This window comes from Schistocerca serialis, chromosome 7 (genome assembly GCF_023864345.2).
Source record: "Schistocerca serialis cubense isolate TAMUIC-IGC-003099 chromosome 7, iqSchSeri2.2, whole genome shotgun sequence".
Taxonomy (NCBI): domain Eukaryota; kingdom Metazoa; phylum Arthropoda; class Insecta; order Orthoptera; family Acrididae; genus Schistocerca; species Schistocerca serialis.
The window spans coordinates 575,821,827-575,844,560 of NC_064644.1; the positions used below are offsets into that span (position 1 = coordinate 575,821,827).

Genomic DNA, 22,734 nt, shown 5'->3' on the forward strand with positions numbered 1-22,734 from the left:
TACAGCGAAATGTTACTTAAAAATGAACTGTCTTAAACTAGATTAACCTAGAACTCTTTGTCCATTGTTTGTTACTGTAGTGGCAGGTGTGGCATTTGGGGGAATGGCCGAGGGGGGCAGTGATGTCATCTGCTGGTTTTTTCCCTTGTGGTTAGCTATATATGATATCACAGCCTGTATAGGATGCAGATAGTTTTGTGTCAGTTGTGTGTTGCGAAAATAGCGTGAAAGGCTTTTATCTGACAGTTGACCACTTACGATTTCATCACCTTGCAGTCTCACTTGCATCACTGGTGTAATGGCAGAGCTGTTGAGGAACATTACACTATTGCACATTGCATTTTGTCACTGACTTCCGACGTAATTCACTGCACAAATTGCTTCGACATACATGTAAACGTTATGCACGTACCACAAGATGTCGGATTTGTAGCATGTGAGTCAGTATCGATAATCGAGGTTTTGTATCGATAGTCAGGGTACTGACAGATTTGTAGTCATTTATCTACATTAATACATCTTGAATCTATTGAGTTAGAACTGACTTAAGACTGTTGAAGAATTTTGAGTTTATGAATTCGGTTATTTTATTATGTTATCTCCATGCTTTTTATTATGTATGAAAATTTCCATTTGTTCCATGATACCCATTCGCTTACGTTTTCCTATTTCGTGTAAAATTTCGAGGTTGTCTTCGATTTTCAAACGATGGCCTGTGCCTTTAATGTGAGTTGCTACTGCTGATTTGTTACGTTTATCAAGTCTGTAGCAGTCTAAAAGTTCTTTGAATCGAGTTCTGAAATTTCTGCCTGTTTGGCCGATATAATATTTATTACATTGGCTGCAAGTAATTTTATAAATGACAGATGCAACAAGACTTGTATCTGGTGATTTTATATTGTGAATGAGCTTCCTACCTAGGTTGTTGTTGGTGATGAAGCTGATGTTTACTTCTGTGTTTTTGAATAGTCTAACTAATTTGTCGGATACTATTTCAAGATATGGCATTTTTACATATTTGACTGCTGGGGAACTATCAGTTGTGAGTGAGTTTGATGTCTCCTTGTTCAGTTTATTTGTTACCTGTTGTGACATGGTATTATTTAGAGAAGGATCATTTCCATTGTTTATTGCGTTATGTGTTATGGTTTGTATTTCTTGTTGGAGTTATTTATGTTGAAGTGGAAATTTGTGTGATCTGTACAGCATTGACCTATAAGCAGCTTTTTGGTGGGAGGTGGGATGTGTAGAGGAGTTTGGTATAGTGGTGTCAGTGCTAGTAGGTTTTCTATTTTTATGTACGCTATTGAATTTGTAAAAAAGGTTTCTCATTTCATCCTTTGAGCCATCAAATAGAATGAGGGAGTCATCTAAATATCTCTTATAGAATTTAACTTTTCTTGTGCTGTTATCATTTAGTGTCAGTATTTTATTTCATATATGGTTGATAAATATTTCAGCTATTAGGCCACTGATAGGGCTTCCCATTGCTAGTCCTGGGTCCTACTTTTAAATTTTATTGTTATGGGAGAAATAATTACGTGAGAGTACTAAATTAAGTATGTCTATAAATTCTATGATTTCTGGTTCGCTCATTGTCTTGTTTCTCAGTAGGTTCATTTTCATTATCTCAACTGTTTTACCTACAGGTATATTGCTTTAAAAGTTTACAATATCTGGTGATATAAGCTTAGCTTGAAATTGTACTGTCAAATCTTCCAAACTGTTGGTAAGTTCATAGCTGTTCTTTATGGAAAGTCATTTTTCAAATGTGTATTTTTCTACATCATTTTTATCTCTCATTAATTTGTAGGCTGGGTTATTAATTGAGTTCACAATAGGCCTGATAGGCATGCTGGTTTTATGGACTTTTGGTTGTGCTTTGAGTTTAGGGGCCGTTGGGTTCATCACAATAGGTTCTCATACTTCATTCTTAGTGAAAAGGAAGTTACTTATGTTGAGACATTTTCTTATTTTAGCTTGAAGCTTTGGTGTGGGGTCAACCTGGACTTCATGTATGTGGTTGTTTGCAAAGAATTCGAGTGTTTTAAGTATATAATCATCTTTAAACATAATAACTGTTGTGTACTCTTTATCAGATTTTACTGCCAGGCCATTATGGTTTTGCAGTTGCTTGTTGATTGATTGAAGTACATTTATTTCAAAGTTATTTGTTTTTGATGCTTTAGTGGTTATGTGTTTATGCATGATTTTATTAGTATTGTGGCCTATTACTGTTTGTTCAGTGTTGTTAAGTTTTGCAAACTCACTGGGTATCTTTAGTGAGTGTATGGTGTCTTTTATGTTGTTGTGATTGATGCTAGGATTTATATTATGCTTCAAACGCTTATTTAGTAGTGTCAATTCTGTCTGACGGCATTGAATGTTAGCCGAATTTACAACTGTTGGGAAAAATTTGTGGGGGTTACTGTTCTTATTTACGTATTTACCGACAGGCAGCTTGTTTCTCTTTCTCAAAGTGTCAAGCTTCTTTTAATGAGTGCTGTTTACTTAATTTATGTTTTTTTATTATATTTCCAAGGATATGATGGAGTAATGGGATCTGTGCTGGATGTGCTAGTAACATTGATTCCAGATATGTGCTCTAGCTTTAACAAGTTCTGCTGAGGTAGATTTACAGTTAGTCTTAATGTTCACATATTTAGGTACTATGTTTTCGTATAGACAGGTTTTGTTGAATTTTGTATCAAGACATGTTTTAAGTAACTTTAATCTAATGTTTCTGTATGTACGAAACACTTACCACTTGGCTGGTTGAATCATAATTATTTTCGGCCATAATGGCTACTTTTGTGAACTATGACTATGTGGGATAATTATTTTGTTGACGCCGATCTACATAGGGAGAAACGACCGACATAATAAAATGGAAATCAGAGTTCGCACGGAAACATATAGGTGTTCGTTTCTTCTGCGCGCTGTTCGAGATTGGAATGATAGATAGTTATTGTGAAGCTGGTTCCATTGTCCCTTGCCATGCACTTAAGTGCGATTTGTGGAGTATCGGTGTTGATGTAGATGTAGCTAAACTAAGCGCGTACTGCCTGTGGGTACAGAGACAGCGTGCTCACCAGGTCGGTGTGGTAGGCCCAGTAGGTGGCGAAGCCCTCCTTCAGCCAGAGCACGTTCCAGAAGTCCGGCGTGACGAGGTCGCCGAACCACTGGTGGGCCAGCTCGTGCGCCATCGTCGTGACGGCGTAGCGCTGCGCAGCTGCCGAGCTCTCGGCCTCGTCCACCAGCAGCGCCCGCTCCCTGCGGCGGAGGAAACCGGTTGGTCATCAGCCACTTAAAATTTCTCTGTCTAATCAGAATTGAAAAGAGTGGCCTGCCAGAGACACTGCCCAGCACGTCTATGCAAAACTTCAATTGATTTTCGCTGTGTTTTCTACCGGGTGGTTATAGTTAAACTTTCCCTATTTAACACGTTATTGTGCGAGTAGCAAACTTGGTAGCCTTAATGTCAAGGACATGAGAAAGAGAAATAATGCAGAATCAGTTCAGTTGAAAGACTTTTAATATGCTGCTACAGTACATCATACCATTACATGCTGGTATCATTACTGCAACAAAAGAGGCTCAATATGGCGAGCATCAGTGTCCGGAAGAGTCTGAAATCGCAGCACTGCATTCTGACAGAGAAGCAAGCATGTCCGCACGTATGATGGCTAGCTCTCTTGATATGCTGCGCTTCAGATCAGCATGTGTGTGAATGTTCCCCTGATAAACTCTGTCCTTCAGGTAGTCCCACAACTGGAAATCGCAGGAAGTGAGACCAGGTGATCGTGCCAGGGAAGAAAATGGTTCAAACGGCTCTGAGCACTATGGGACTTAACATCTGAGGTCACCAGCCCAATAGGGCATCACACACATCCATCCCCGAGGCAGGATTCGAACCTGCGACCGTAGCGGTAGCGCGGTTCCAGACTGAAGCGCCTAGAACCGCTCGGCCACAATGGCTGGCTCGTGCCGGGGAAGCATTTGGAAACGATAGGATGATAATTCGACCGCTTCCAAATGTGTTTCGGAGAAGCAGGTGAACTTCACGAGCTACGTGCGGTGCGGCCCCATCTTGCATGAAAACTATTGAGTTCAATGCGTCTCTCTCCTGGCGAGGCATATCGGAGTAACGCTGGCCAGTCATGCTGCACGTCTTTGGTCCTTAAGCCCCAACCCGTTCAAAAAAGTATGGGGCAATGATGAAAGTAGTCGTGAAGCCACACTGTATGGTGAAACGTTCACCATACAAAGGAAAGTCATGCACAGTGACTGGAGGTGAAGATCCGCACACTCGGCAATTCTGTGTGTTCACCTCACCCGTCAGAGAAAAATGAGCTTCGTCTGTCCATAGGATGGTCCAGGGCCAACCCTTGTCAACTTCAATCCTTGCGAGAAAGTTATGCGTCCTATGCTGCAAGCTCCTGTACAGTATGGATCTTGTACGGTTACCACTTGAGAATGGTTCGAAGCACCTTCCGTACAGTGGACCACGGGATGTTCAACTGTCGTGACACAGCACGCGCACTGTCTGACAATTGGGAATTGCTCGCAGCGTTGTTTGCCATAGCAATAGCGATGACATCAACCACCTGTGGTGAAACTGGTCGTCGGCCCCTTCCTGGAGCGACGCCGAGTTCTCCAGTCAATTCGAACTTCTTCATCGTGCTCCGCACAGCAGGTGGAGAAAGAGGACCCATCCGTCATCCTTTCAGCTGACAATATTCTCGAAGTGCAGCTGCAGCATTACTGTTGTTTTGATAATAGAACTTCAGCAATAATAACCTGCTCCTTTTGTCCGAGCTTATGTTGATATGTCAACAAGTGCTCTGCGACCAGCTAAATGTGTGACACTATGAATCACGATGACTGATCACGGCACCTGGTGCCCATAACTGGAACTGGACGGTGGCGTTGTGACGCATGGAAATCATGCACCCTATATTTCCGACATTAAAGCTACCAAGTTTGGCACTCGTACGGTAATTAGTTTCCGTGTTATAAGGTGTTAAATAGGGAAAGTTTAATTATAACCATCCAGTACAATAGTGACAAAAAGTATGAGGCGCATTCAATAAGTAATGCAACACATTTGTTTCTAGGCCAGTTTCGGTCGAAAAAAATATGGAATTTATTGCGAGACATTGCACAATACTCTCTTTACAACACACATTTTTATGAAATTCCGATAGGTGGCATCATGTGAAACCTTCAAAATCGCGTCAGTAACGGAAGTGCGTTCCAAGCAGAGAGCTGTCATTGAGTTTCTTTTGGCGGAAAAGCGGAGCATCGCAGATACTCATACGCGCGTGCACAATGTCTGTGGAGACCTGGCAGTGAACAAAAGCACGATGAGTCGTTGAATAATGTTGCGCAAACCTGTCCGATCTCTCGCATGCCGGCTGGCCGCACAAAGCTGCGACTCCTGCAGTGTTGGAACGTGCGGACACTCTCTCATTCGAGGTGACTGGTGGGTCGTGATCAAACTCCTCGGTCCATAAGTGGACGCCGCTGTTGGTAGTGCTGACGAAACTTCCCGCACCTTCCGAGATCCATCGCTCTGGCTAAACGAAAGATGCACTCCACAGGAAGCAGTACGAAGATGATGGGGAGGTTACTGGTACAACAAGACGTTGCGCCTGACGTCGATGTGTTAGAGTGGCATCATGCGCGCCCTCCTAGCAAGGAAGCGTAAGAACACCGCGTTGAACGGAGACCATGTTCGAAAACAGGCTTTTGTAGCGAAACGAGTGGGGAATAGTATGGTGTTCAGGAGTCCTGAATAAAACCAAGCTCCTTTCAGAAAAAAATGTGTTGCCTTAGTAATTAAACGCCCCTCGTAGTAATTATTTAACCCGATGTGATTAGCACCATCACGCCCTCTGTTACATTTGTCCAAGGTTTTACGTACACAGCACGTTTTTTATATCATAGTTTCATAAAAAATAGCAATTATAATATGACAAATAGTATTAAAATTATCTTATTCACGACTGTAATTTTCAGCAACTGTAGTATTATTTTTTCTGGATACATTTCAATCAGCAATTCAAATCAATTTTATTATGGTTTAACAGTTTCGACAAATTAATTTTCATCTTCAGAAGCCTACAAAATTTATTCATTGTAAATATTTAGATCTTGGCTACACATCTATGTGAAGTATAAAAGGTATATTACAGAAACTTACTTGGTTTAGCAGACATCAATATCTTCTTCATAGAAGTACTATGCTTTTGTACATTTTATTCTTCACATAAAGGTGTAGCCAAGGTCTAAAGATTTATAATATCACTTTTTTTGCAGACTTCTGAAGATGACAAATTAATTTGTCGGAACCGGTACCGCATAATAAAATTTAGTTGCAACGGATGACTGAAGCTTAGCGTGAAAAAAGTATTACAATTATTCGAGTGTCTGAAGCGGCAATGTGTGTAAATAATACTACGAACTAATAAAGTTAGTACGGGCAGCACATGTACTACTGCAGCTGCTGTCACTAATAATAATAATAGTAACAATAATGGCAACACAAAAAAGACTTTATAGGTGTAGAAGATAGATGTTTTATGATGTAGGGAGTTCTGGGGAAAGGAAATTTAAAAATACTGCATCGGCTAAGAATACTGGGCAATGAGGAAGATCAGGTTGGAAAGAATGTAGTAGGAGGGGAACGACTGTGTACAGGGACAACGGAAATCATTATTTTTGCTTTAGCAGATAAGTCTTAACTTCGTACATCCATAGTTGAAACGGAGGACAGTGAGACATCAGCTGGTATAAATTTATATTAAAAATGAAGAAATTCCGCAAGCAGTATTTAAGGTGTCGATTTTATTTTGGCAACTAGTTTCAACGTTGTAACAACGTCATCTTCAGGCCCATACACTTGTTGACGTCAACCGTGTGTGGCTGATACTAGAAGTCAGTGGTGAGAATACGGACGTGCTCCGTGTGGATGGTGGTTAGTAACTAACCACCACGCAGTTGACGTCAACAAGTGTATGGGCCTGAAGATGACGTTGTTACAACGTTGAAACTAGTTGCCAAAATAAAATCGACACCTTAAACACAGCTGGAGGAATTTCTTCATTTTTAATATAAAGTCATTAACTGCCTTCTGAAGCTGGAGATGTTATGCGGTTCTCTAATATAACGCGGGAAGTTATTTCAGAGTCGGGTTCCTGCTACTGAGAACGACGTCGAAATAGTGGCTGAACGATGGAGTGGGGAAGAAAGGATTTTGCTATGATGGAAACGCATGTTTTTGTCAAGGCGTTCAGAAAAGAGAGTTAAGGTCGAGGAGAGGTGTGGAGGACAGTACACGTTGATAAGGGACTAGAGAAGACAGAGAGTGCGGAAATCTCTGCGCTTGCCTGCACACAGAGAGTTCAAATGGCTCTGAACACTATGGGATTAAACATCTGAGGTCATCAGTCCCCTAGAACTTATAACTACTTAAACCTAACTAACCTAAGGACATCACACACATCCATGCTCGAGGCAGGATTCGAACTTGCGACCGTAGCAGTCACGCGGTTCCGAACTGAAGCGCCTAGAACCGCTCGGCCACACCGGCCGGCCACAGAGAGAGTATAGCTGTGCATATGATGGCAAAACACAAGATGACAATTATTGAACTGTATGAGAAAAACGGCTTGCACACACTTTAAACAACACGTAAACGTCACTACAGAGATTCGGATTTAGGTTATAACATGTCTAATATGCCTGCCGTCAATGGCGGTGATGTGGCGCAGACGAATAGCGAAATTCTGCATGACCCGCTGATGTGTCGGAACATCGATTCTGTCGATGACTTCCTGAATAGCTGTTTTCAGCTCAGCAATGGTTTTGGGGTTATTGCTGTACATCTTGTCTTTAATATAGTCTCACAAAAAGGAGTCGCGTCTGTTCATATCCGGAGAATATGGTGGCCAGTTGAGGCCCATGCCAGTGGCCTCTGGGTACCCCAGAGCCTGAATGCAAAGTACTCCTCCAGGTCATCAAACACTCTCCTGCTTCGATGGGATCGAGCTTTGTCTCGCATGAGCTACATGTTGCCGAAATCAGGGTCACTTTGGATAAAGCCGCGCGGGATTAGCCGAGCGGTCTAAGGCGCTATAGTCATGGACTGCGCGGCTGGTCCCGGCGGAAGTTCGAGTCCTCCCTCGGGCATGGGTGTGAGTGTTTGTCCTTACGATAATTTAGGTTAAGTAGTGTGTAAGCTTAGGGACTGATGACCTTAGCAGTTAAGTCCCTTAAGTTTTCACACAATACTACTACTTTGGATAAAAGGGTCCGCATCTCGTGGTCGTGCGGTAGCATTCTCGCTTCCCACGCCCGGGTTCCCGGGTTGGATTCCCGGCGGGGTCAGGGATTTTCTCTGTCTCGTGATGACTGGGTGTTGTGTGATGTCCTTAGGTTAGTTAGGTTTAAGTAGTTCTAAGTTCTAGGGGACTGATGACCATAGATGTTAAGTCCCATAGTGTGAAAGGTGGCTACACTGAGCCACAGCGCCAGAGAGTTTTGTTTCGCCGCCTCCACTGGCAGTGATTATTGAGAAGTAGTGGAGGCCAGTGCTTGCTGAGATGTCGTAGTGAAGAGTGCTTGTCGAGATGTGGCAGCAGTCAGTTCTTGTTGAGATGTGGTAGTAGCGAGTCGGTGTGGAGATATTGTAATGATTAGAGTGCTTTTCATCAATATAAATGAAGGTAACAAACTCCTTTTCTTTTTTTCTCGTTATTTCAATGTCCTGAATAATGCGTCATTACAGGTTCAGTCAACAAAGCATTTGGCTTGTGTTCTTGTATTAGAGTGTAATTCTGGTTTTCTTGCGCAATTATAGTATTTCTTATTTTTTTTATCACTTCAGTATAAATGGTATTTGAAGTTTCTTGTCTTATCGAAGAGGAACCGTGCCAGATCTGTACGTTGAATCACACTCCCACACACAGAACAATTACACTTGTGTTTTGGTTTCGTAGGTTTTATAGTTGCTGGGGACTTAATTAATTAATTAATTGTGTTAACGAAAATTTTCTTTTATTCTTTGTTGTTGTTCCATGCAGTCAGATTGCGTACAAAAACTAGTCAGGGTCAACCGTTTACGAGACTGCGTAGCCGGACATACAGCTACTAAAAACCATAAAAGTATTTGCATTCATTAATATAAATAAGCCCCCATGCAAGTGCTCAGAGCCATTTTTTTTGGATAAAAGGGATGAAATAATCTTCCGTACCGTTCGGTATTCACCGTGCCATTGAGGAATATCGTACCGATTATTCCGCGACAAGACACTGCACACCACACAGTCACCCATTGAGGGTGAAGAGATTTCTCGATAGCGAAATGCGGATTCTCAGTTCCCCTAATGCGGCAATTCTGACTATTGACGCACCCATCCAGATGAAAGTGGGCCTCGTCGCTAAACCAAACCGTACAGCGCATACTAATTCCCACCGTGCCCCGCGGCCAACCGTGCAGTTTGAACGTCCTAACGCAAACATTTCAGAAGTTATAACAATTTTGTTACACACAGTTCAATAATTGTCACCCTGTATGATCAAAGAGTCGAACATCACAGATACAATGAATACAGGCATTTATAATCGATTACAGACGCTTTTAGCTTTCCTGAGATAGACCTTACTGAATAACATCGCTCTCATCAATAATAATCAATAATTTTTCAGGTCAAAAGGGAAGAGCTTTTTATGTTTTTGTAGCGCATAGAGAGGTGCCGACGCCTTCTTGCACATTACAGTTACTTGCTCAGTCCAATTTAGATTTTCATTTGTTATTACTCCTAGACACTTTGCTGAAGGAGAGAAGTTGATATTTGACCCATTTAAAGATGGTAGGGATTCCCGATATTTCGCGCTGATGAGCCTAGCTTGATCGAGAAGTACCGCTTGGGTTTTGGACAGGCTCCGCTTTAACTCTATATCCCGCGCCCCCTTTTTGATACTGCAAAAACGTCGGTACTGAGACTCTCGATTGCTGTCTTCAGGTTTATCGTTTTTACGCTTCGGTCATGAGTGTACATGTGGTCTTTGCAGCAGTATGGCAAAACTGTTGAGTCATCATTTACGTGCAATGAAAAGAGTATATTACCCGTTACCGAACCCTGGGCGACGCCTCATACTACACGCCTACACTGAGACTTCATGGTGTCGGACATGACAGGTATGAGCAAAACCAATGCACTGCGTTTCGCGAGAGATTTAGGCTGCTAAGTTTGTCTAATAAAATGTCGGAGTCAACGTGTAACGTAGCAAATTATTACGAGTTGTCTTCTCGCATTGAAAGCGTAGCTTGCTGTGGAGTGGAGAGGAGAGGAGACGTTTGGTTCTGACGCTGGCACAGCTTACGCTGGCTGATGGCCGGAGCGAGCTGTTGTGCTTGCTTAACGCTGCTTACAATACCTACACACACTCTCTATGAATCTGAAGAAGTGCTATGAAAGATTAGTATACCAAATTCTATGCATAACACGTGTATTCATCTATGTTAATAACTGAAACTACAAACAAGAGAATAGCTGATATAATCTAATTTTGTGGAATTTTCTTTAGTGTAATTACCACAGAGGTCTGAAGTAATTAAAAGTACTTTGGAATATTATTACTGTGGTGTCATCGCCAGACACCACACTTGCTAGGTGGTAGCTTTAAATCGGCCGCGGTCCATTAGTACATGTCAGACCCGCGTGTCGCCACTGTCAGTGATCGTAGACCGAGCGCCACCACACGGCAGGTGTCGAGAGACTGACTAGCACTCGCCCCAGTTGTATGGACGACTTAGCTAGCGAAGCACACTGGCGAAGTCTCGCTCATTTGCAGAGCAGATAGTTAGAATAGCCTTCAGCTAAGTCAATGGCTACGACCTAGCAAGGCGCCATTAGCATTACATTGCATGTATCTACCGAGTCTCACTTGTATCGTCAAGAGCGATGTACAACAAGGATGGATTAAAGTTGAGTATTCCAGCAGCTACGTACTTTTCTTTATAACATTCATTACGTACCCTGTTTCAGATCTAACGCCCGCCTGCGTGAGTTAGCGCGTGCATCTTGGCCGCCTCTTTCAATTAGTGTGCGTAGTGTTGGCAAGTCCGCCGACACTACAATTACTTCATTGTGACGGCCGGTGTGGCCGAGCGGTTCTAGGCGCTTCAGTCTTGAACCGCGCGACCGCTACGAACGCAGGTTCGAATCCTGCCTCGGGCATAGATGTGTGTGATGTTCTTAGGTTAGTTAGGTTTAAGTTGGTCTAAGTTATAGGGGACTGATGACCTCAGATGTTAAGTCCCATAGTGATCAGAGCCATTTGAACCATTTTTACTTCATGATGTTTTGGTCGTGTGAGTGTTTTGGAATGACTCAGACAGTGAATAAAGTATATACGTAAAGCGAGAATGTGATATTTTATTTAAAACTATGTACGTCTATGCGTGAGAAAGTTGTGCAATAGAGGAATTTGTGAGTTTGATTTTGTAAAGGGCAGCCAGAATGGGCGTTGAGTATTAAATTTATTAGTAATTCATTTTGTGGAAATAAATCGCTTTTTGTTTTCATTTAATTTTATTTAGTTTCGGAATTACGAGATTTCTAATCTAAATTACTTGTATTAAACTGATTGGCTGACATTGAAAATTCTGCGAGTATAGAAGTGCTCGAGCTGATCTGATCGGCTGCTGAACATACCAGCCCATAGGAATAGGGCTTTTAGCCTCACATCTATCAGTCGATATAGTCGCTCGGGAGCCGTCCTCTGGTAAACATCTACGTTAAACCGCACTGATCTAATGTGTATCAAAATGAAGAAATTCGCGCATTTGACAGGTTCGCGTGTCGTTGATGAAAAGCGGCTACAAAACTGAGTATTTTGTGAAATTTTCAGCTTTGTAAGTGTTTTATTTTTGGAGATATTCGCGTGCGAATATTCCACGTCGTACATAAACTCCGCGTGGCGTGTTTCGTGCCGATTACGAGACATTATGGCGGCCACTTCTATACAAGAAGCCTACTGAACGACTGACTGTGTTAACTCGCAAGTAGTCGTGGGTCAGTCATTGTTTACGACTTTAAAAAATGTCGGGTAGGACTAAATATCTTATGACTGTTTTCGGGTGTGAACTTGTAACAGAGACAAAAAGTATCATTGCATGATTTATGTCGGCATACTAAATACGGACTCGATAGCCGTTTTCCGTGGTTTAAAGACAATAAAGCAACTTAAAGGAAATTTTGCGCATTTTTTCAAACGAGTCGTGCAAGAATCCCGAACGCTCGATAGTTTAATTAACTTTCAGCTACTGCCCATGGACTAGAGTTATGTGGCCTTTGCATAATAGGTATGTAGTCGACTTTTCGTAAACGCTGCTTTTGTCGACTAAATCAGTATCTACCATCGGAGAGAGAAGAGGCAAAAAACCCGAAACCTATCCAAATACGTGGACATTGTTTAATGGGTACACCTACCCCATGGCGGACTTCCGGCATAAGAAGTCAGCCTCATTCTGCCAAAGGCCTTGTCAAAGAGGGCGGAGGAGCAGATAGAGGTTCAGGGCACTCTCTTGTCCTAGGGGTGGGAAATTGCTCCTAAAGGCGGAAGAATCAGCAATGATCAACGACATGAGGATGCGGAAGGCAATGGAAACCAGTGTATTAAAGACACGTAACGTGTATCCACAGGACATGTGGCCTGTAATTGAAGAAGTGTCATGATGATCTCTCCATTGACAAAAGATTCCGGAATAGTCCCCCATTCGGACCTCCGGGAGGGGACTGCCAAGGGGGAGGTTACCATGAGAAAAAGATTGAATAATCAACAAAAGGATAACGTTCTACGAGTCGGGGCGTGGAATGTCAGAAGCTTGAACGTGGTAGGGAAACTAGAAAATCTGAAAAGGGAAATGCAAAGGCTCAATCTAGATATAGTAGGGGTCAGTGAAGTGAAGTGGAAGGAAGACAAGGATTTCTGGTCAGCATCGAAGCTGCTTACAAGAATAATATACAGAAGAATGGAAAAGAAAATTGAGAATGCGCTAGGTGACGATCAGTTTGGCTTTAGGAAAAGTAAAGGGACGAGAGAGGCAATTCTGACGTTACGGCTAATAATGGAAGCAAGGCTAAAGAAAAATGAAGACACTTTCATAGGATATGTCGACCTGGAAAAAGCGTTCGGCAATATAAAATGGTGCAAGCTGTTCGAGATTCTGAAAAAAGTAGGGGTAGGCTATAGGGAGAGACGGGTCATATACAATATGTACAACAACCAAGAGGGAATAATAAGAGTGGACGATCAAGGACGAAGTGCTCGTTTGAAGAAGGGTGTAAGACAAGGCTGTAGCCTTTCGCCCCTACTCTTCAATCTGTACATCGAGGAAGCAATGATGGAAATAAAAGAAAGGTTCAGGAGTGGAATTAAAATACAAGGTGAAAGTATATCAATGATACGATTCGCTGATGACATTGCTATCCTGACTGAAAGTGAAGAAGAATTAAATGATCTGCTGAACGGAATGAACAGTCTAATGAGTACACAGTATGGTTTGAGAGTAAATCGGAGAAAGACGAAGCTAATGAGAAGTAGCAGAAATGAGAACAGCGAGAAACTTAATGTCAGGATTGATGGTCACGAAGTCAATGAAGTTAAGGAATTCTGCTACCTAGGCAGTAAAATAACCAATGACGGACGGAGCAAGGAGGACATCAAAAGCAGACTCGCTATGGCAAAAAAGACATTTATGGCCAAGAGAAGTCTACTAATATCAAATACCGGCCTTAATTTGAGGAAGAAATTTCTGAGGATGTACGTCTGGAGTACAGCATTGTATGGTAGTGAAACGTGGACTGTGGGAAAACCGGAACAGAAGAGAATCGAAGCATTTGAGATGCGGTGCTATAGACGAATGTTAGAAATTAGGTGGACTGATAAGGTAAGGAATGACGAGGTTCTATGGAGAATCGGAGAGGAAAGGAATATGTAGAAAACACTGATAAGGCGAAGGGACAGGATGATAGGACATCTGCTAAGACATGAGGGAATGAGGGAATGACTTCCATGGTACTAGAGGGAGCTGTAGAGGGCAAAAACTGTAGAGGAAGACAGAGATTGGAATACGTCAAGCAAATAATTGAGGACGTAGGTTGCAAGTGCTAATCTGAGATGAAGAGGTTAGCACAGGAAAGGAATTCGTGGCGGGCCGCATCAAACCAGTCAGCAGACTGATGACCAAATAAAAAAAAAAAAGAAACACAAGACAGTCGCCTCATGTGCATCAATCGCAAGCGCCAAGGTCCTTTGTGGGCTTTATTAAGGCAGAAGTTTTGCTGCGATGTTTATGGAAGCCTGCTTGGTATTCGTCTTGTACGTTGTTTGTAATTAGGTAGTTGGTTAGCTGGTCGTGGACTATATATTCTACGGTCTTGCAGAGAGAATGCAAATACGTCGATAATCAGAGGGCTCTGTCGCAACGTCCTTTTTATGTAGTGACTTTAAGTAGTGGCTTAACTTGTCGCTGTTTCCAGGCCTCAGTGAAAAACGCTTTTATTTGAGGAGAGGTTAAAGATCGCTGTTACAGTAGACAGTAGCGGGTCAGTAGTAGGCTTCATCAATTGAACGGTGATGCCAACGCGCCCACTAGATGCTGTTCTGGTGTTACACTGTGAATATTTTGCAGGGGGCGCTACAAAATCGATATTTCGCTATTTCCATGCCAGTCGGATGTGTTAGTAAAAATTTCATCCTTATGAAAGTTTATTTAAAAAAATGACAAAATGGTTCAAATGGCTCTGAGGACAATGGGACTTAATATCTGAGGTCATCAGTCCCCTAGAACTTAGAACTACTTAAACCTAAGTAACCTAAGGACATCACACACATCCATGCCCGAGGCAAGATTCGAACCTGCGACCGTAACGATCTCGTGGTTCCAGACTGAAGCGCCTAGAGCCGCTCGGCCACCCTGGCCGGCGTTTATTTTCAGAGAAGATAGAAGCCAACACTAGGGGCGATGAATGGCGCGACTAGGAATGTATAATGTCATATTGAGCTGGTAAAGGCATGAGTATTAGAGATGCAGCAAATAGCTACTTGTAATAACTAATCTTTGTTCACGACAGAGTTTCGGCCTTAATTGCCGTTGTCAATTACGTCTAGATTTATGTGACGTTCATATTACGTCGTTAGTGAACTGTCTTGTATGTGTCATTGTTTTAATAAGGTGTAAAATGTAAACTTTCACGGCCAGAATTGTCGCAATTAATAAAATGCTCGGGGCTATTATGCCGTGTCGAATGGATTTCACATTAAAACTCAACGTTTCGTCACCACCTGTGGAGGACATTTTCAAGAGGGTTCGTAGATTTGCCGAATTTCCTGGGTCGTCACTGACTAGAGCAAAATTCCGCTTCCGCGAAGTGGCGTGACGTGACGTGTTTTGAATACGCGAGCGCAACTGGCCGTTGTCGACTGCCGTCGTCCGCTGTTGCTGTCATCCCACGGTGGAAGACTGGTACACAGCTTCTTCAGCACCGGGATCCAAATTTCATTCAATTTCACGCCCTCCTCCTTCGTAGTGGCGTGTTTTACAATCTCTATGACCTTTCTGTATAGCCTTTCGCGGTATCCACTTGTGTCTGCCAGTACTTGAGTCTGCCGCGCGGGATTAGCCGAGCGGTCTCAACAAATCGCCTTTGTCACCAGATCCTCGACGGAATGTATAACGCCATCGCTCCTCCTGAGACCAGACATGACAGACTTTCCGAAATTAAAAACCAACGCCATTAGCTGGTTACTAGGAAAATATGTTAGTTATGTCATCAACCAACTTGGGTCGGACAACGAGATAGAATTCCGCGTTTACATGAAGTGTGAATACGCAAAAATCAGCACGTATCGCAACCACAAGAAGCACTATGGCAACATGCTGAAGATCATTTTTGAAAGAATGGGTGTCGGTTAAATATGTGGAATCACTACAACACCTTGAACGAGAACGAACAGAAGAAAAGTAAAAGTCACTTTTGTTCTTATTATTATTTACTATTACCTTGCTTCCGAAACTTCTATGTTACACGAAAGGTTTTCTTTTTAAATATTTTGTTCAGAATTACTCGTGTTCGTCTTCCTAAGTGTCTGTGTGATTCTAGAAGAATTGTTAAGTTTTGTCAGTGTTCAGTTTCTACTCAGAGAAGAGGTTTCTTTGTCTTTCTTACATCGGAGAATGAGAGTTGTGTTAAGATTTCTGCACACTTAGGGCTATGACCCAACAGGGGACATGAAAAAAGGGGTGGGAGGGGTTTGGGTCTCGACGCACTGGCAGTGCCGTGAAGAGACGCCACTGCTAGTGCGGCGTGTACCATGCCCTGACCTTCCTAAACAAAAAAAAAAAAAACAAAAAACAAAAAAACAAAAAAAAGAGGAACAACTACCGTATATGATTAATGCGTTGTGTGATAGTGCACAATTTTCTGAATAAAAAAAAAGATAAAAAAAAGATGGTAGAGCACTTGCCCGCGAGAGACAAAGGAAAACAAAAGTAGCTCAGCGTGGGGAAAAAAAACATGGTATGGCACTTGGCAAAAAAAAAAAAAAAGTTGGAAGAGCACTTACTCGCGAAAGGCAAAGGTCCCGAGTACGAGTCTTGGGAAAAAAAAGCGGTCTGAGGAGCAGAAGTCATGGAATGTGCGGCTGGTCCCGGCGGAGGTTCGAGTCCTCCTTCGGTCATGGGTGTGGGTGTTTGTCCTTAGGATAATTTAGGTGCAGGAGTGTGTAAGCTTAGGGACTGATGACCTTAGCAGTTAAGCCCCATAAGATTTCACACACATTTGAACATTTTTTGAGTACTTGAGTCCTATCAAAATGAAGGTGGTGGTCTCCTAGCTGTAAGTCATGTTCTGCAACAGCTGAAGTGTCAACCTCCCCTCTGCAATTGCCCTTGTGCTTTTCGAGTGCCAGCCGCTGTGGCTGAGCAGTTCCAGGCACTTCAATCCGGAACCGCGCTGCTGCTACAGTCGCAGTTTCGAATCCCGCCTCGGGCATGGATGTGTGTGATGTTCTTAGGTTTAAGTAGTTCTAAGTCTAGGGAACTGATCACCTCAGATGTTAAGTCCCATAGTGCTTAGAGCCATATGAACCATTCTTTGTTCTTCGAGTCGTTTTTTGACAGTTTTTTTGTAGTACCCACGTACACCTCCCTACAACTACATGGAATCCTATAAATTACAGCTTTTTCCAGCGGTTGGCGAGCATCCTTGGCCGATTTTGGGTCATCTTTTATCTGCCGTATAGATGTATATATAGCTTACTGCCGTGTTCCGCTTTTTCAGGATTTTTGCTATGCGGTCAGTCAGGTCCTTAATGGATGGCATGAGAACTTTAGATTTTACCGGAGCTTGAGCATCGCTACGATTTCTAGGCGGTGGTCTTAACGCTCTATTCACCTCGGTGAAAGAATAACCATTCTCGAGTAAGGGGTTGTTGAGATGTTTTAATTCTGCGTCAAGCAGCTCTGGTTCGCATATTTTCCTGGCTCTATCCGCCAATATTTTCGTGATGCCTCGCTTTTGTTGTGGCTGATGGTTCGAATACCGGTGTAGGTAACTGTTTGCGTGCATGGGGTTTTCGGTAAACCGTGTGGCCCAAGCTACCATCTTTTTTCTTGAAAACTAGTACATCAAGAAAACATAATCTTCCGCCAGCCTCCTCCTCCATGGTAAACTGAATCTTCGGATGGATCCCGTTCAGATGTTTGTGAAAACGATCCAGTTCCTCCCTGCCGTGCCGTCAGAAAACAAACGTGTCATCCACGTAACGGGACCAAATATTCGGTTTCTCGTTCGCAGTTTCCAATGGCTGCCCGTCGAATTTTTCCATAAGGAAGTTCGCTATAACCGGTCTTGAGGGGCTCCCCATAGCAACACCATTCTTATGTTGACAGAACTCTTCGTTCCATTTGAAATACATGGTTGTGAGGAAATATTTAAACAGTTCTGCAACATCGGGAGGAAAAATCCGATTCGGCTGTTGCAACACTTGATTGAACCGGAGGACATATTAGTTTGTTTTGATGTGGTGTCACTTTTCACTAAGGTTCCACTCAGTGGCCCTGGTCCTAAACAAGAAAAACTGTTACTGGAATTTTCATGTGGATATCGTAACACAGGATGTGCACACGCAGCTTACCACCATGTTCCACAGATTTAGAAAGGTTGAATAGTTCGCATGACGGACACGGGATCATCATACTGACGAACCACACAGATTGTTGGTTGCAGCGCAATGACTGTAAAATGACTGTCGATGGCAGATGGGCTGAGATCGCGAGCTTTCGTGGTCCGTATGCCGTCGACACCGTGCCTCGAGACCGCGGACTTGCAGGCGAATTGTAAATCGTGCCTAGTAAGCGGATTAAGGTCGGAAAACACCCGCCGTAGTTTAAGAACGACTCTCGGGCAATGCTGAGCAAGCGAAGGCTGTTGCACTTCCGATTCAAAAGAGAACGCGGAAATGACGACAGGCAAACGTTAGTAGACATTCGCGCGACTGTAAAAAGATCTACGCGCGAAGCGCACAACAACTAGCAAACGATCTGGTGGAGAACCCGACATCACTCTGGTCCTACGTAAAATAGCTAAGCGGGTTTAAGGCTTACGAAAGCCGAAGTTTTAAATTTCACATTCAAGAAATAGTTCGCGCAGAAAGCTAAGGGCTGGCATACTTGTAGGCGACGCTTCAGTCCAGAGCATCTGACCACTACGAGCGAGCATCGTAGCATCGCGCACCGAGCGTACTGCAACCCTTCCATATCTACGCCTGCCGTCCGAGATACGGGCTGGACTTCTTGCAACTTTTTGTGTTATGCTGAACCACTCACTGGAAATTATGAGCAGCCAGACTTGGGAATTACTGTCTCGCGGGCATCACTACAACACAAACGGCCGCATTTCCAGTGGTGCCTCGACCGTGAAGCGTGCACTGTTGACGAATTTTGTCGCACAGTGTTCAGCGATTAAACGCGGTTCTGCACTTCACCGGACGACCGTCATCAGCCGGTATGGCGGTGACTCGGGGAGACGTCCCACTATTCCAACATTTTTGAGTAGCAGAGCGGTGTTACTCGTGGCGAACCACTGGGTATGACTTGAGGTGGCAGTAGGAAGGAACCCTGACGGCACGACATCCTGCGTGCTTTTGTGCTGCTATTTCAACAGGAGAACGCCCGTCCACAAACGGCTCCTATGTCTGAACGACACGCGTGATGTTGACGTTGTACCATACCCAGGCAGATCCCTAGATCCGTCCCCGACAGAACGTGTCTGGCATCAGCCCAGACGTCAACTGGTATCTGATCAGGCAAGTGGGAAAGATTCGTGTCTAACATCTAAACACAGCAGTGAAAATCAGTCACTGAAGTTCGCTTTTCAATAGAAGATAGAAGAAGTGATTTACAAAAGTAACATCCGATATTTTTAAGAGAAGTTGTAGGGCAAAATTGCTAAAAAAACTCGAATTTTTTATTGCGTAATTTATTAGATTGATTCTTTAAGAATAGCTTCGCCAAGTTTCATAATCGAATTCTGACTAGAAATATGATTTAAAAACGTTTCTTTGAGCGTCTGAACCTGCCACTCCCCATTTTCCTATGCTGTGACCCACGCCTTCTCTATGCTAGAAGTTTTGTGCGTTAATTTTTCGTTCACACAATCGAAACGAACTGCAGATGAGTCTAGAAGGCTGTGAGAAAGATTATCTTTGCTTGGTCCTTTGTTTACAACGTGTTTTTTTTTAACAGTGCATGCTAAATACTTACTTTATTTGTTACTTTTGCATATATCAACCTGTTTTGCTCGAAATCGGCCGTAACACTGAACGAATATTTAAAAAATTGGTGAAATGTCGAATTTCACTTGTAAAAGGTACAGAAAATTCCAATAACAGTGTTACAGATGCTGCTCCTACATATGAAAAACAATTTCCGACAAACCCACTGAATTCATCGAAGACGAAAATTAGTGCAGTAATTGATGTTGCTGTGTACAGTGCCTGTTGGAATTGTGTGAACAATGTATTTCGTGTGAAACGACGGCAAAGTGCATCATATGGAATATAATACACCTCTCTGGTGCTATTGTACGCCCTGAATTTTACGTATGTAATTAAATGTTCCTTGGTTGTTGTGCTCGATGTATTTTATCTGGAAGTGCAAATATAGTTACTGGCGCTAAATGTGTTTTACTCACCATTACTTATTCACCTCTGTCGACTCTAATAGCTTGTGGGCCCAGCGATGCATTTGAAATACATAATATAATAGTGAGAAAGTATTGTAAAAGTTCTAAGTAGCGCACTTGCGTGAAGTACGAGTTATCCTTATAAGACGAGTGCAACTCTTTTGTGTTATTCTCCGGTATTATTCTTTTCATCAAGAAAGAGAAAAGTTACTGTAAAATGAGCGCGGCACTAATTCTGCAGATTGACTTACGGGTCGCGAAAACTATGCAACATGGATATTTGCAGTAGAAGCATATTAACGTTTAGACGAACTATGGGATGTGGTGTATGGGACAATGAAATCAACAGATCAGAATTATTCGAGTAAGGATAGGAAAGCAAAATCAAAGTTGATATTACTAGTTGGGCCAGTGAATTACTTTCACGTTGAAAAAGCTGAAACAGCGAAAGAAGTCTGGGAGAAATTACAAAGTGCATTTGAGGATGGAGGTCTTACAAGGAAAGTAGGATTATTATGTGAGTTAACTACCACTCAGCTGGACAAATGCAAGAGTGTAAACGAATACGTCAAAAGAAACAATAGCCACATCGAACCGATTGAGAAACATTGGGTTTGAGATCGCTGACAAATGGATAGGGACACTACTGTTGGCAGGACTGCCCGAAAGGTATGTGCCGATGATTACGGGGCTGGAAAGCTCAGGTATACGTAGGGGATGCAAGGAGTACTTCAAGCTGTTATGTACTGGTGAAAGAAACTGCACCTGCTATTTATTCAAAAAACAAAAGAAGAAATCAGTGATGTGCTATAGATGTCAGAAGAAGGGGCATATTGCACCTCAATGCAGAGAAAAAGTAAACCCAAGGTCAGGTAAGCAGCAAAAAAGGTATGTAGCTGATAGCCCAGAGAGAGGGAACAATAATAAAGGTAAGGCACTCTCATGTTTTTATTCTTTTGGAGATGTGGGTAATCGTCAGCTGGGTTGGATTTTAGACTCAGGTGCATCTATGCATATTGTTGAAGACGAATCTCTTCTTTATGATGTTAAAGATAAGACATATGGGAATATCTACTGTTGGTGGCAGCGAGCTCCAGCGTCATTTGGCTGGAAAACTAGACCTACATGTAAGTGTAAATGGTGAACCCGATATGGTTACAGCACATGATGTTCATTACATAAAAAATGTTGCGACTGACCTACTGGGTGTAGGGGAAATTGTCAAGAAGGGCAATACAGTAATTTTTGACATGCATGGGGCAAGTAGTAAGCAACGAAACTGGTGAAGTTATAACTACAGCAAGTCACGGAAGGGGTATTTTTAAATTGGATAAAATTGACAGTAAACATAGAAATGTTAGTCATTCAGTATACTCAGCGGAAGGTTTTTGACACTGCAGTCTTGGACACGTAAATAGAAAGAATATGTCTTTAATGAGGGATATGGTAAAGGGAACACAGAATTATAGTATGACAAAGGACCCTAGTGAGATATGCATAAAAGGAAAACAAGCGAGGCTATCTTTTAAGACTAGTAAAAGTAAATCTACAGAGGTCTCACAATTAATCCATACAGATGTATGTGGCCTGTTAGAGTGTGAATCCATAGGTGGGAGCCATTATTTTCTTTCATTTATTGACGATTATTCACGATATATTCATGTTTATTTTCTTAGTTCCAAAGACCAAGTGAGTACATTTTTGAGGAATATTGTAATATGGTCGAAAGGTGGACGGGAATGAAGACTAAGATCGTTAGGGCTGATAACGGAAGAGAATATCAACCAGAAATTGAAGACACTTCTGGCAAAAATGGGAATCAGGCAGCAAACTATCATACGGTACAGCCAACTCAAAATGGGGTTGGGGAGAGGACTAATAGGACGATTGCCGAAACAGCAAGGAGCATGATAACTGATGCTGGATTATCAAAAGATTTTTGGGCAGAGGCAGTATCAAAGGCCGTATATTTGAAAAATAGATCACCCACAAAAGTATTAAGAAATAAAACTCCCTATGACATTTGGGTAGGAAGGAAACCTGACCCAAGCAATATAAAGGTTTTTGGGTGTGATGCAATGGCGCACATTCCAAAACAGCTAAGAGGAAAATGGGACCCAAAAGCTGAATAGTATATTTTTTTGGCTATTATGAGAATTCAAAGGGCTACCGATTACTGGATCCTCTGAATAAAAGGACAGTTACAAGCAGAAATGTAATATTCTTTTAAAATAGAAAGGACTCTGAAGAGGGCAAGACTACTAAGTCAGCTGCACCTAGTTCCAAGAGTGAAACCTTATGTGAAGAAAGAGAAAGTGAAGAACAGGAAGAGGACAGTCAAAGGCATATGGAGACTATTTATGATGACAATGAGTTTGAGGACAAACAAAATGAAGAGAACAACGTAAGGCGTTCTTCTCGCGTACCAAAACCGAAAGAATATCCGGATTTTGAACTGTATGCAGCCCTGTCTTTT

General features: G+C 42.5%; 1 protein-coding gene across 1 annotated transcript in view; it reads right to left on the minus strand.

Annotated features, from left to right (window-relative positions):
* LOC126412719 (aminopeptidase N-like) overlaps window positions 1–22,734 on the minus strand; it is a 276,843-nt gene that overhangs the window by 237,987 nt on the left and 16,122 nt on the right. The window contains exon 2 of the mRNA XM_050082437.1: window positions 3,093–3,273. Within this exon, the coding sequence (XP_049938394.1) occupies window positions 3,093–3,273 (181 nt within the window). The remainder of the gene's footprint in view (window positions 1–3,092; window positions 3,274–22,734) is intronic.